This window comes from Nuphar pumila, chromosome 6 (assembly GCF_984573655.1).
Source record: "Nuphar pumila chromosome 6, dmNupPumi1.hap1.1, whole genome shotgun sequence".
Lineage (NCBI taxonomy): Eukaryota > Viridiplantae > Streptophyta > Magnoliopsida > Nymphaeales > Nymphaeaceae > Nuphar > Nuphar pumila.
In genome coordinates, this window is record NC_143254.1 from 126,168,296 (window position 1) to 126,180,581 (window position 12,286).

The window sequence follows — 12,286 nt, forward strand, 5'->3', positions numbered from 1 at the left end:
ACTTCTCCAAGACAAACCAAAAAGACCGATCCAATAAATTGGATTGATATCTAGATTTCACGTCCGGGGGCCCACCTTGCTTTTGGTATTATTCAATGCGCGCCCACCAGGCACCAGCTAACAATCAATATATTGTTTATTAAAGATTAAATAAATCATTATTGCTGATTAAAAAATATCAAAAAATAGATTTTTCCGTCTATAAAAGCCGCACCGAGCTACGTTTGAAAGCTTCTTTTCCCTTCCCAAAGGATCAATACGTCCAGAGAGGGAGCTTCAGGGGGTTCTCTTCCTCTTTTTCAGAGGTACGTTCTTTCCCTTCTTTCCTTTCTTTTTTTCTTTTCCCTTCTTTTGTTTTCTTTAAATTATTGTTTTGGGTATTCGTTTTAGTTTTCTGAGATGCATAGTCTTTCTTTTCTGTGTTTGGTGTGAAGAAAATTCCCTCCTTTTTGGTGTTTGGGGAGGAATCGCCGAAGGGGTGTCGTCTTTTGGGGTATTTTTGAAGGAGGATGAGAAGAAAAATGAATGTGGGTGTTTTTTTGATTTTTTTCCCAGATCTGGCTTGTTAATTAGGAGACATTTTGTTGGTGTCCCGTTTTTTGAACGATCTTCGGTTCAGAAAATCTGGGTCTTCCGTTTTTCTTTTTTCTGATGTCGGTTCTCTGGGTTCTAGGGTTTAGAAGAAGTTTGTTTGTTTGTTTAAACCTTTTCTGAGAGTATTTTAGGACAAATTCCTTATTTTTTGGGCTTTTTAGAGGTCTGTGATGTTTTTGGCTTCGAAGGACGAGGTTGGTTTTTCGGTTTTCTTCGTGGGTTTCAAGGATTGACCACAAATTCTGGATTATCTTTGATAAATTTGTGATTTGTTAACTTTCTGTCGAAAGAGATGATTTCGGACATTATTAATATTAGAAAGAATTCGTATATTATGAGAAATATTTGGTTCCTTAGGAAATTCGGCTGTTTTGGTTTCAGTTTTTTGTTTAATCATTAATGTGATGATGTTTCTATTGTTCGGTGTACTCATTACTTGAGAATTATATTATGATGAACATATGTGCTTTCGACATTATCAATTGTCTGAAGAATTTATGCACATGAGAAAGATTTGGGTGATTCAGAAAATTGGGCGTCTCGCTTTCCATTTTCTTATTGCTTCAAAATTATATTATAATGACGTTGTTCACTGAATGTTTGTTGAATTATTTGTCATACAGTCGTGTTCTTAGGCATAATTCTAAGGTTAACTTGATGATTTATTTGTCAGCTGTTTTAGTGTATGTATTTGGTTGAAAGTACAATTGTTGTATGGTTTTTATGTTTTCAAGATTGTGAAACAATAGCCACAAAATGGATGTGAATTTTTTCTTTTTGGTTATTTATGTTCTGCAATTCTGTATAGATGTTAGCCGAAAGGAAATGGATTGTTCATTATTTTCATTTGTAATAATCATGGTTGGCAAACTTGTGACTCAGATCTGCATCGCCTGACCCTTGACTTTGGGAGTCCTCGGCTTGACTCGCTAACTCGGATGAGTTAGTAGGACCATAGTTAGCAAAACCCTGTTTAAAACACGCTATTTTCAATAAAACTTTGAAAATAAATAAAGCTACTGAAACTCTGTCTTTCTCCAAAGATCGGCAAAAAAACACATTTTTTTTGAGTGAAGGGTTTAGAACACAAAAATTTATATTTAAACAAAATACTTTTCTAGAAAACTCAATTATGGATCTAATTGGGTTGGATCTTGGATTCAGATCATAATAATTCTTGAATCTGAATCTCATTGTTCCTATATTCTAACTTGTTTTTCATAGAAAAATCTCATATATATATATATATATATATTTGACCCCGTTTTATAGAATTAAAGCTGAATTAAACCTGTATGTATTTTTTGCCGATTTTTTTTTTGTGACTCATTTTTTATGCCATTTTTTCAGCTGTTTTTTTTTAATGTGAAACCTTACAAATAATGTATTCAGTGTTTAACGATTTTTGCCGTTTCACGTATTGCTAACTGTGGTTAGGACTGCATTTTTTAATGTTAATATATGGAAAAAAATCAAACTCCAAACTGTATAATCACCTAACTGTGGTTAGGACTGCATTTTTTAATGTTAATATATGGAAAAAAATCAAGCTCCAAACTGTATAATCACCAAATCAATGACTAAGCTACCTAAGTATTCAACTATACATAATTGTTGATATTTATGTTTTTAAAATATATGATTTTTTTTTAAAATTATCCTTTTATGAGCATTATGCATTAAAACCATGAAAACCATGAAATCGGTGATCCAGTTCTGGGATGACTCGAGCGATTCACGACTCAACTTGCCAGGTTTGCTAACTATGGTAATAATGTTGAGGTGACTACTTCCGTTGATATTCGGCCATTGACCTTGTCATTTAACATCAATAATGGTGATATCAATCTTTATGATTGGGAGGTTTTGGTGTCCAAGCTTTTAGGTTCCTTTTTTTTTCCAGTTTGATTATTTTCCTTTTTGCGTGGAAGACAGCCTTTTTTCTTATGCTTGAATCCTTTAATGGTGTTGTAAACCAGCCTGTAACAAGTCTAAACTCAATATTCTTTAGATGCCTTTGTGTTTGAAGCATAGTCACAGATAGCAGCAATATTTTCAAAATATCGCGATATTATTACTGTATTTTCAGCAAATGCTATTATAGGTAAAATATCATGATATTTTTTAAAATATCACCAATTTGATAATATCACAATATTATCAATTATTGTTACTGTTTTTATTTATTTTCTATGTCTTAAATGTGTTTTAATTCTTTATTTAGCATTTTTACTTATTTCTTTCATTACTTATGTACTTTATTATCTAAACATGATATTTTCTTACTTATTTTTGTTATTTATATATATCCTTTATTTTTAAGTCCTGAGATTTTCCCTAGTTTTATCACCAAACCTATAATATTGCGAGAAATGGCCTCACTGAGATATAGCCGATACCGATATTTGTGTGACTATGGTTTGAAGGCTCAATTTTAAAATCTAGTTGATAATATCTAGTGTTTGTATTTTCCATGCAACATGCTTACAGTTACAGTACAAATGCTGTTTAATTTCATGTTTTAAGACACTTGAGAGTCTGAGACAATAGAAGTGAACAAATATGAAATCATTTTTATTTGTTTTTATGCCTCATTTAATATTATGAAGAGTGCAACTTCATCCATGTGTATTTTCAGCAAATGCTATTATAGGTAAAATATCATGATATTTTTTAAAATATCACCAATTTGATAATATCACAATATTATCAATTATTGTTACTGTTTTTATTTATTTTCTATGTCTTAAATGTGTTTTAATTCTTTATTTAGCATTTTTACTTATTTCTTTCATTACTTATGTACTTTATTATCTAAACATGATATTTTCTTACTTATTTTTGTTATTTATATATATCCTTTATTTTTAAGTCCTGAGATTTTCCCTAGTTTTATCACCAAACCTATAATATTGCGAGAAATGGCCTCACTGAGATATAGCCGATACCGATATTTGTGTGACTATGGTTTGAAGGCTCAATTTTAAAATCTAGTTGATAATATCTAGTGTTTGTATTTTCCATGCAACATGCTTACAGTTACAGTACAAATGCTGTTTAATTTCATGTTTTAAGACACTTGAGAGTCTGAGACAATAGAAGTGAACAAATATGAAATCATTTTTATTTGTTTTTATGCCTCATTTAATATTATGAAGAGTGCAACTTCATCCATGTGTATATGTGCATGTGTGTGCTGGGATACTAGATGTGGATTTTGGTAGTATACCATTAACAGCATGTCTTGATATGTGTTGTGTTGCCTTGGGTAGAATCCGATAGCTGGATTTGTAAAAGTTGCTTGTTCGTAGCCAACAGAATCAAGATTGAATCTCAGCTTGGTTATCCAAAAATTAAAGTGCAAAAGGCAAACAAAAGTACCGTGTTGCTTTAATTGTTTTCTTTACAAAGCTGGTAGCAGAGTTCACCCTTAAAACTTTGCGGTTTAAATTTGTGTCCAGGATTGAGAACCTCATCTGAAGTGACTCTTCTTGGCACTGTCAAACCGCTGGGATTTAGATATCACCCAAATCGACTTTGTATAGGCTCATGCTCTATATCTGCAAGCATGGCTTGCAGTAACATGATCTTGAGATGAAAGATGCAGGAGCCTTTTCATACTTCTAATATATTGGTAAGATAAAGCATGCTCAGAAACCGTGGGGTTTGTTTTTTGAATTTTGGATCTAATTGTTTGGATTGTCCTTATTGACAGGTTCAAATCATTTGTTGGAGCGATCGGTGAGACATCAAATTTGAAAAGCCCAAGGATTGACTAGGTTGACCCCGTTGGTTCATCACTGGGTCTGTAAGAGATCTAGTATTTTTTTCCATTCTGGGTTAATCTAAAGCAGCTCCTCTTTGTGATTGGAGCTACAGATTGGTAATGGCAATTGCGAAGGGCAACAAACCTTCAGCATGTTTACCTAATTGTTACAGAGTTCGTTTTCTGACTGAGCCAATTCTAGATGCAACACAAATTTGTAATTTGGAGGATAGATACTTGCTTGGAGAGCAATTGGGCTCAGGCCAATTTGGGGTCATCAGATCCTGTTTAGATAAGCTGACAGGGGAGACATTGGCATGTAAATCCATTGCAAAGAATGGATTGGTCACATTGGAAGATGTGCGTAGTGTCAAACTAGAGATAGAAATCATGGCTCGATTATCAGGTCACCCGAATGTTGTGGATCTTAAAGCAGTCTTTGAGGAGGAGGATTATGTGCATCTGGTCATGGAGCTTTGTGAAGGTGGTGAACTTTACCATCTGTTGGAGGAACATGGTCGTTTTTCAGAAACAGAGGCTGTAGTTCTGTTCAAGCCATTGATGGAAGTTTTGATGTATTGCCATGACAAGGGTGTTGTCCATAGAGATCTGAAACCAGAGAACATTCTACTGGCTACCACATTATCAAGGCAAGCACCCATAAAATTGGCTGATTTTGGTCTTGCGAGCTACATCAGACATGGTATTATTTTTGTCCACACTTAAGTTCTCTGTTTTTTGTCGATGATCAATTTTATCACCAAATGACAAACACTTTCCTCCAACAGGGCAGAATCTGTATGGAATAGTTGGCAGTCCATTTTATATTGCTCCAGAAGTTCTTTCTGGGGGCTACAACCAAGCAGTAGATGTATGGAGTGCTGGCGTGATTCTTTACATGCTTCTTAGTGAGGTTCCTCCGTTCTGGGGGGAGACTAAGGCGAAGATTTTTGATGAAGTCAAGGCTGCTCATATATGGTTTCCATCAGATCCTTGGGATCAAATATCTGCTTCTGCCAAGGATTTGATCAAGGGAATGCTCTGTAGAGATCCAAGCCAGAGGCTTACGGCAGCACAGGTCTTAGGTATGTCTACTTTTGTATATGCTTACGTGTGGCAAACATAAATGCATAGCTGGCTCAAAAAGGTTACTGTAGTGGTGTTGAACCATTTTCATTTTAGCAGTAACTTGCAAAGATAGATGCCCTTTTTTGGTATTCCTTGGTGCTTTTTGTTAAAGCTTCATGTGCATTTTGGTTTTCATAGCTTTGTTAATATGATTATGATCTGGTCAAGGTTTCATCTGCTTTTTATTAGTTGATCATATGGACTATGCCTGATGTCTACTGTCTGAGCAAAGGAAGACAGAATTACATGAGGGAAAGAAAAAGAGAACTCTGTGATGCCTACTTAAAGATTAATTATTTTTTACTCATCATTGTTGTGATCCTAGTTTTGCATCAGTAATTATTTTCTTGCCCCTCTGGAGTAATCCTAAAAAATTATTGTGATCCTTTTACATTTGCAGACCATTGCTGGATTAAAAATGGAGAGAAACTCCTGGAAAGTGAAGGCCAATTTCCCTCAGTCGAGGACTCCTCACAGGAGCAAGTCATTTCTATGACTTATGACTTTAGCTTGAGCTCTGGCAATGCGGTTTTTGGTGTTCAACAGGAGCACTCACCTACATTTACTTGCAAATCATCATTTTCTTCATTTGTGGTCAATCCTGCAGTGTGTTCCCCATCTACTGGCTTTTCATTTATGAGTGATGGATATAGCAACCAGGAATTCGCTTCGCCGATGGCTTCGGTGCCAAGCTTTGCATTCTTCAGTCCGTGCACTCCCCACGAGCAGGAGAATCTGTCTTCATTTTCTGATAACCTAGAGAATTCAACTGTCATGGACAGAGGTGATCATTTCTCATTCTTATTCAATTCTTCTCCTTGGTGGTTTAAGAATTTGGCCTAAAATTATCCTCTTACAGATGTGAAACTCTTTGAAATTAATTTTTCTATGGTGGTGTGTGCTAAATTCATTTTCATTTGATGCAGACCTGAGCTTTGGGAAGATGCTAATGTTGTCCTCAGCCTCTCATGGGGACAGTATTGAGGCAAGAAAAAACAGGAGAAATCGCACCATTGGCCTGGGAGAGTTTGAGCAGCTGGGCGACCTGGACTTAATGGTGACGGGATCAGTTATACGATGGGCCTCTTTGACGCATCTTTCACATGCTACATCTCTCCAGTCATCCCTTGTTTGTTAACTTTTACTTCCACAATGGCGAAATTCAGAAAGGGAAATCACCTAGCATCTCAATGTGGAGTAGCTCAACTTCTTTGTAAAGTGGAAACGATTATCAGGATATTTTCCCAAGAGGTGCTTGTAATTCTCTTGTTTATTTCGGCTAATATCATTGATTTGCATGGTTTGAGCAGTTAAAGTTCTAGTTGGCATCGCTTATAGTAATTGAAGAAATTTCTCTGTCCTTGGGTTGGTTGGTTTGGTCATTGAGGGAGGATCAGGTGTAATGTGATTGCACATTTTTGTATGCTGCTGCACCTGATCACCCACCATCTACTGACAGGCTGTATCCTAAAGATGGTAGTTTATAGGTGCAGAGGCACGCTAAAAGTGTACCATCAACATTTCACCTGATCCTCCCTCGGTCATTAAGTGGTGCTTGTGTGCTCATGGTCTATAAGATGGAATCTATGTTGCAAATATTGGTGAGATTTTGAAAATACTTTTAGAATCCTACATAATCCCAAAAATATCAAGAAAATTTCAAAATAATACTTGTTTTGAAATTATAGTGACATTAATGCAATATTAACATGATAAAAAAACACATTTTAAGAATGTCTTATATTTATATTTTTCCATATATAATGAGTACAGCGTAGGCCCTATGTACTTGATTTTATAGGGATTAGCTCATGAAGTGTTCACACATGGGTGAGTTTTTGTAAGGTTCAAAAAATTAACGGTCCAAGATCTTTGTAAATTTTTGAGGCTCCAAATATCTAATTTTTTTATAGGAAACACATGATCCAGGTGTGGATTCCTCATTAATAAAAATAGCCGAAAGAGCAGAAAAACTCATTAAGCATGTATCATTAATCACTTATGCTCTACTCTCTCTCTCTCTCTATATATATATATTTTTTAATCTTCTTTTCCTCAATGTTTTAAGCGCTTTACGTTTGCTGATTTTTTTCACCAGAAATAACAAAAGCTTGAATCTATTTTCCGAACTCATTAAAATTTTATTTACCCTATGGCAACTCATACGTTCTAGATAAAGCCAGTTTTTTTTTTCTTTTATAATTAAGAAAAAGAAAAAACTGGCTGCAACTTGTTTGGGTTTCGGGAGGCTTTTGGGGATGGCTGCTTGTTACAGTTACGAGCAGAATCTATGCTCATGTGTGCTTGAAGATTTTTTTTCAACCTTTATTGTTAGTGCCATTATTAATCTTTTGTCTTTTTTACGGATAAATCACTCTGACCTAGCCGCACTGGTTCTGCCTGCCGGTACTTATGATCGCTGTCCTGTCTTTTTAACAGGTTTGTTTTGCCTGATTTTTAATTGCAAAATGGTTGTTTTCAACACTTTCATAACCTACCACTTGTGAAAGGACTTCAACACAAGTTGATTTGTCTTTTGGTGGATCCTTTGGCGGGTATCAATATAATCAATTTGCGTAATCATTTTCGAACCTACAGTGGTTTCCAGCATCCTGCTGGGCCCGCTGACCTAATCACATGATGTTCAATATTATGCCCATAATCAGTAGGTTCAAATTAGGCATATATAGAATCCAATACCAAGCCTCTTCTTAAGTTACGGCAGGTAGAGCGAGTAAGTCTCTGGTCCTGGGTGGAGAAGGCAGGTAGAGCCAGTGTGCGGGGAGGTCTCTGATCCTGGGTGGTTTCTCAGTGTAAATATAAAAAAAAAATACCAAGTCTCTTCTTCCAAATTATGCCTCGTTAGTTTGTCTAGTTGCAATCTTCAGCGTAGATTGGAACAAAATGAAATGCCAAACAAAGACACACGTGAAATTTACAAAAACTTATCAGCTATTTACAAATAGTGTCTAACGTTTCAATTATTACATTTAATCGACTGTTTTTAAAAGTTATATTTCAAAGACATGCTTTGTCCAAAAATCAATCGTCTACTTGGAGCTAAGCCTCCTCTGGGCTAACCCGGGGTCTAGCCCTGGTGCAGACAGGATGGGGCATAGGTGGCCCTCAGGCTGCCTGACCTAATTTAACGGGCAGATCACAGGCTTTTTGCTAAGTCAGCTTGGCATGGATCAGATTTTGACTTGAGTTGGCCAGCCTATTGATATTGATGGGTGCATCAGGCCTGAGCCTGGTCAGTGCCAGGATAGGGCTTAAAAACCAGACCTTGGCTGACGCTCATGGACAAGACTTGCTGGCACTAGCGCTGTACCGAGCCTTGGAACTTCAGGTCCGTAAATATCCTACTCTTTCGCATATATTTCATGAAATCGTAAAAATATATGTACGAAACTCCACTTGCCATGAGTCTACTAAATTCGCAAATGTTATGCTTTTTTATAAATTACAAAATGGAAGCATAGGTGAAGCCATAAATCCAAGTTAGAGTGGGCACTTGCCCACCATGGCTAGTATGTGGGTCCACCACTAAATGGAACCCCCTTTATTAGATCCGGCCAGATTGATGGAATCTCTCTCTCATAACATGAATCACATGACGTTGGTTACAAGTGGAGCTTGCTTTCAGTTTTTCTAGGTCCAATGCAATGTTGTGTGAATTGTCGTTAAGATTATTGCCTGTGACATTGGCGATGACTGATCCCAGTGCCTGGTTCATGTGGAGTAAGGACCGAATACATATAAGATGTTTGGCCCCAACCACTGGCTGCCATGTAGTGGCTTCCCTTCCTTTAGGGCGTGTTTGATCGTGCATTGCTCAATAGGCAACAAAAATCAAACTGTGGATGTGGCAGAGTATGCGTCCATCGCATCCGTGGAACGGTGATTACACACACCCTGTTATGCCGAGAACAGAATGAGGGATCACCGGTTAAAAAAAAAAAATGCTTCCGTGGAACAATGATTCTAACCCAGAACCCCTCTCTCTCTCTCTCTCTCTCATGTGCAGCGACCGGTGGCGAAAGGCTTGCTCTCCCTCTCTCTCTTTCCCCCGTTTCTTCTTTCTTCCCCTTCTTCGTTCTTCTCTCTCTCCTTTTTCGTTCTTTGTTCTTCTTAATTGATTGGGCCTTTGATTAGGGCTCTGACTAAAAATTTTCTTTTTTATATTTAGATCGATTAGGGTTTTTAAATTATGATTTTTTTTCTTTGATTTTCTTTAATTAGGATTTTTTTATTTGATTTTCATTGCTTTGAATCAAATATTTTTAATTAGAACTTTTGATATTTAATTTGATTAGGGCTTTCCTTTGATTTGATTATGGTTTTTTTTGTGATTTTCTTTGATTAGGGCTTTGAATCAAATATCTTTAATTAGAAATTTTTATAGTTAATTTGATTAGGGTTGTTTTCTTTGATTAGGGCTTGAATTAAGTTTTTTATATTTAATTTTACATTTATTTATGGTTTATTTTTCCTGTAGTTTAGGTTTTTGGTTTATTTATGATTTATTTTCTTGCATTTGATGATTTTATGATTTATTTATGGTTTTTGAATTTGTATGTAAAAAATATGAATTCTTATTTTTCTCAAATTACCCAAAACTTAAATATTTTTCGGTACTTGGATCTAGTTTGAGATCTATATTCGGGGCTAAAATCTATAATTTTTTTTTATAAACTTTCATAATTAGATCCAATATGACTAGGATTAAAGCATTTGTATATAAAAAAATATCAATTCTTATTTTTCTCAAATTACCTAAATTTTAAACATTTTTTTGTTTTTAGATTCAACCTGACATCCATATCAGGAGCTAAAATCTATAATAAACATGTTAAAACACTCATGGTGGGGCAAATAAAGTCCTATGATCCATATGTGTTCAAATTGTCTGCATAGCATAAAAGTCAAACACAGGACACAAGAAACACAACTTATTGTCGAGGTGAAACAAACACTTAACGTAGTACAGTTACAAAACAGATCATGTTATGTTCTGCTGTTTCATCCAATCTTGGAGAAGCAATATCTCCCCTGCGCCCCCCACCCCCTCTTCGGCCCAATCACACAACCGCATCTTGTTCATGTGCTTAGGAGACTAATAAGGGCAGTACAGTGGCGATGGTTGGGGGCCCTACAACCCACTGGCCACTGCAAATGACTATTTGAAAATGAGAGGTTCCAAAAACGACCTCCATAAATAATACGGAAATATTACTAGTGTGGATAAGGCAAGAGAAAAAACACCACCTCATACTTCGCCTACTCAAAATTCTAAACTAATCTCTGCAATGCCCTAGAGTCACTGGCTTGCAAATCTTAGACTTGCCATTGCCCAGTGAAACATGGTCACCTGTAAGATAGATTCCTCTTCAAACGCTTTAATCTTCTGCAGGCATTCCTCAAACACCACCATTCTCCAGAAGCACAAGAATCACACACCACCGGTGTTTTGTTTGGCATATGGTCAGAGTTCAGACCAGCCCAGAAGAGCAAAAACTGATAGCCTGACAAAGAACAATGAATCCTGCAACATAAGATTCCGGAGTCTCAAGGCCTGCAAGCTTGGAATCTCAAGATATCCGGACTTCGACTACAATGCAGAGGGCGGTACCGGAATAGCAACTGGACATAGAACTGGCACCGGTGAGATCTTAGCCACCTTTGACATTGCGACACTATACATTCCACCACTAGAAACTGCTACAACTCGATTCTTAGGATTGCCATTGCCACCATTTCTGAAGATCGAGATTGTCCCAGAAGTATTCACCGGGAAAATAGACGAAGAGACCGGAGAGGTGACACTCATAATATTCCTTTTCTATATATGCTTTTTTAACAGTAATCTAGAGGACTAGAACTCCATCTAATATTTCTTTTTTGTTTCTCAGGTGAATCTGAAGTTTAAGGCCAGGTTCTGTTTTTCAGTGGGTAGTTTATATAGAGCTCCTCCATTGATAGTGGAAACTGTATTGACATCTGAAGAATCAAAAGGGAGCATCAGATTTGGGAAAGGAGAGAGGTTAAACAGAGAAGGAAAGTGCAGGCTGGTTGGAGTGGCAACCGTCGATCCCATCAATGATGTTTTCGTGAATATCTTCCTTGGGCTACCAACTGAATGTCTTGCTAACTTGACAGCAAATATCTTAATCTCTGACTAGTCAAAACCTATGTGAACCAGAAGCAAATAATACAAACTTGCCTTGCCATTTTTGTTCAAAAATGCTGAAACCAAGAAATCTCTAGCACTCGTTATTCTTTTTTCTTTTTGGATATGCAGAAGCACGATTTGGGGCATGCTTGTTTAGCACAGAAAATGGGAGCATTTTGTTGAAATACATCAGCCCCCGTGTGCAAAAACATGGCACCGATTTCCCCAAGAAAAGCAGCCCTCATTTTCTTCAAGGGGGAGGAAGGTGTCAGATTTGTGTTCGGCAGAATAGGGCACCGAACAAGTCCTAGAGCTGCACCAACTTCTTTCTTTTAACCCAGATTCATTGCCAACGAATTTCCCACGGACACCAAAGCAAAAAGCTCATTATGGTGGGTCATTCCTCTATGCATGTAGAGCATGTAAACCAATCGAACAATCTGAACACATGCTCTTCGAGCTTGTTTGTGCTTCGCTTATTTACAGCCAGGCCTTGCTCAGGCTCTGCTCACCTAGCTCATGCATGCCAAGCCGAGCTCAAACTTGAGCTGGTTAGCTTAAAAGAAAAAACAGACCGCATTTTTTACGACTTCACAGCGAGTGTCAAAGGCATATGAGAAATACAA

The 12,286-nt window shown here is 36.8% G+C and overlaps 2 protein-coding genes across 2 annotated transcripts; both read left to right on the forward strand.

The window, feature by feature from the left end:
• The first annotated feature begins 232 nt into the window (after positions 1-232).
• LOC149836095 (calcium-dependent protein kinase 21-like) lies at positions 233-6,803 on the forward strand. Its single transcript, XM_090008983.1, has 6 exons — positions 233-305; positions 4,056-4,228; positions 4,310-5,063; positions 5,149-5,445; positions 5,889-6,272; positions 6,415-6,803. Exons 3-6 carry the CDS (start codon positions 4,481-4,483, stop codon positions 6,624-6,626), a joined length of 1,476 nt encoding a protein of 491 aa, XP_089865109.1. The 5' UTR covers positions 233-305; positions 4,056-4,228; positions 4,310-4,480; the 3' UTR covers positions 6,627-6,803.
• A 3,979-nt stretch (positions 6,804-10,782) lies between these two features.
• Positions 10,783-11,732, forward strand: LOC149836096 (ATP-dependent Clp protease ATP-binding subunit). Its single transcript, XM_090008986.1, has 2 exons — positions 10,783-11,307; positions 11,401-11,732. Exons 1-2 carry the CDS (start codon positions 10,852-10,854, stop codon positions 11,668-11,670), a joined length of 726 nt encoding a protein of 241 aa, XP_089865112.1. The 5' UTR covers positions 10,783-10,851; the 3' UTR covers positions 11,671-11,732.
• The last annotated feature ends 554 nt before the right edge of the window (positions 11,733-12,286 follow it).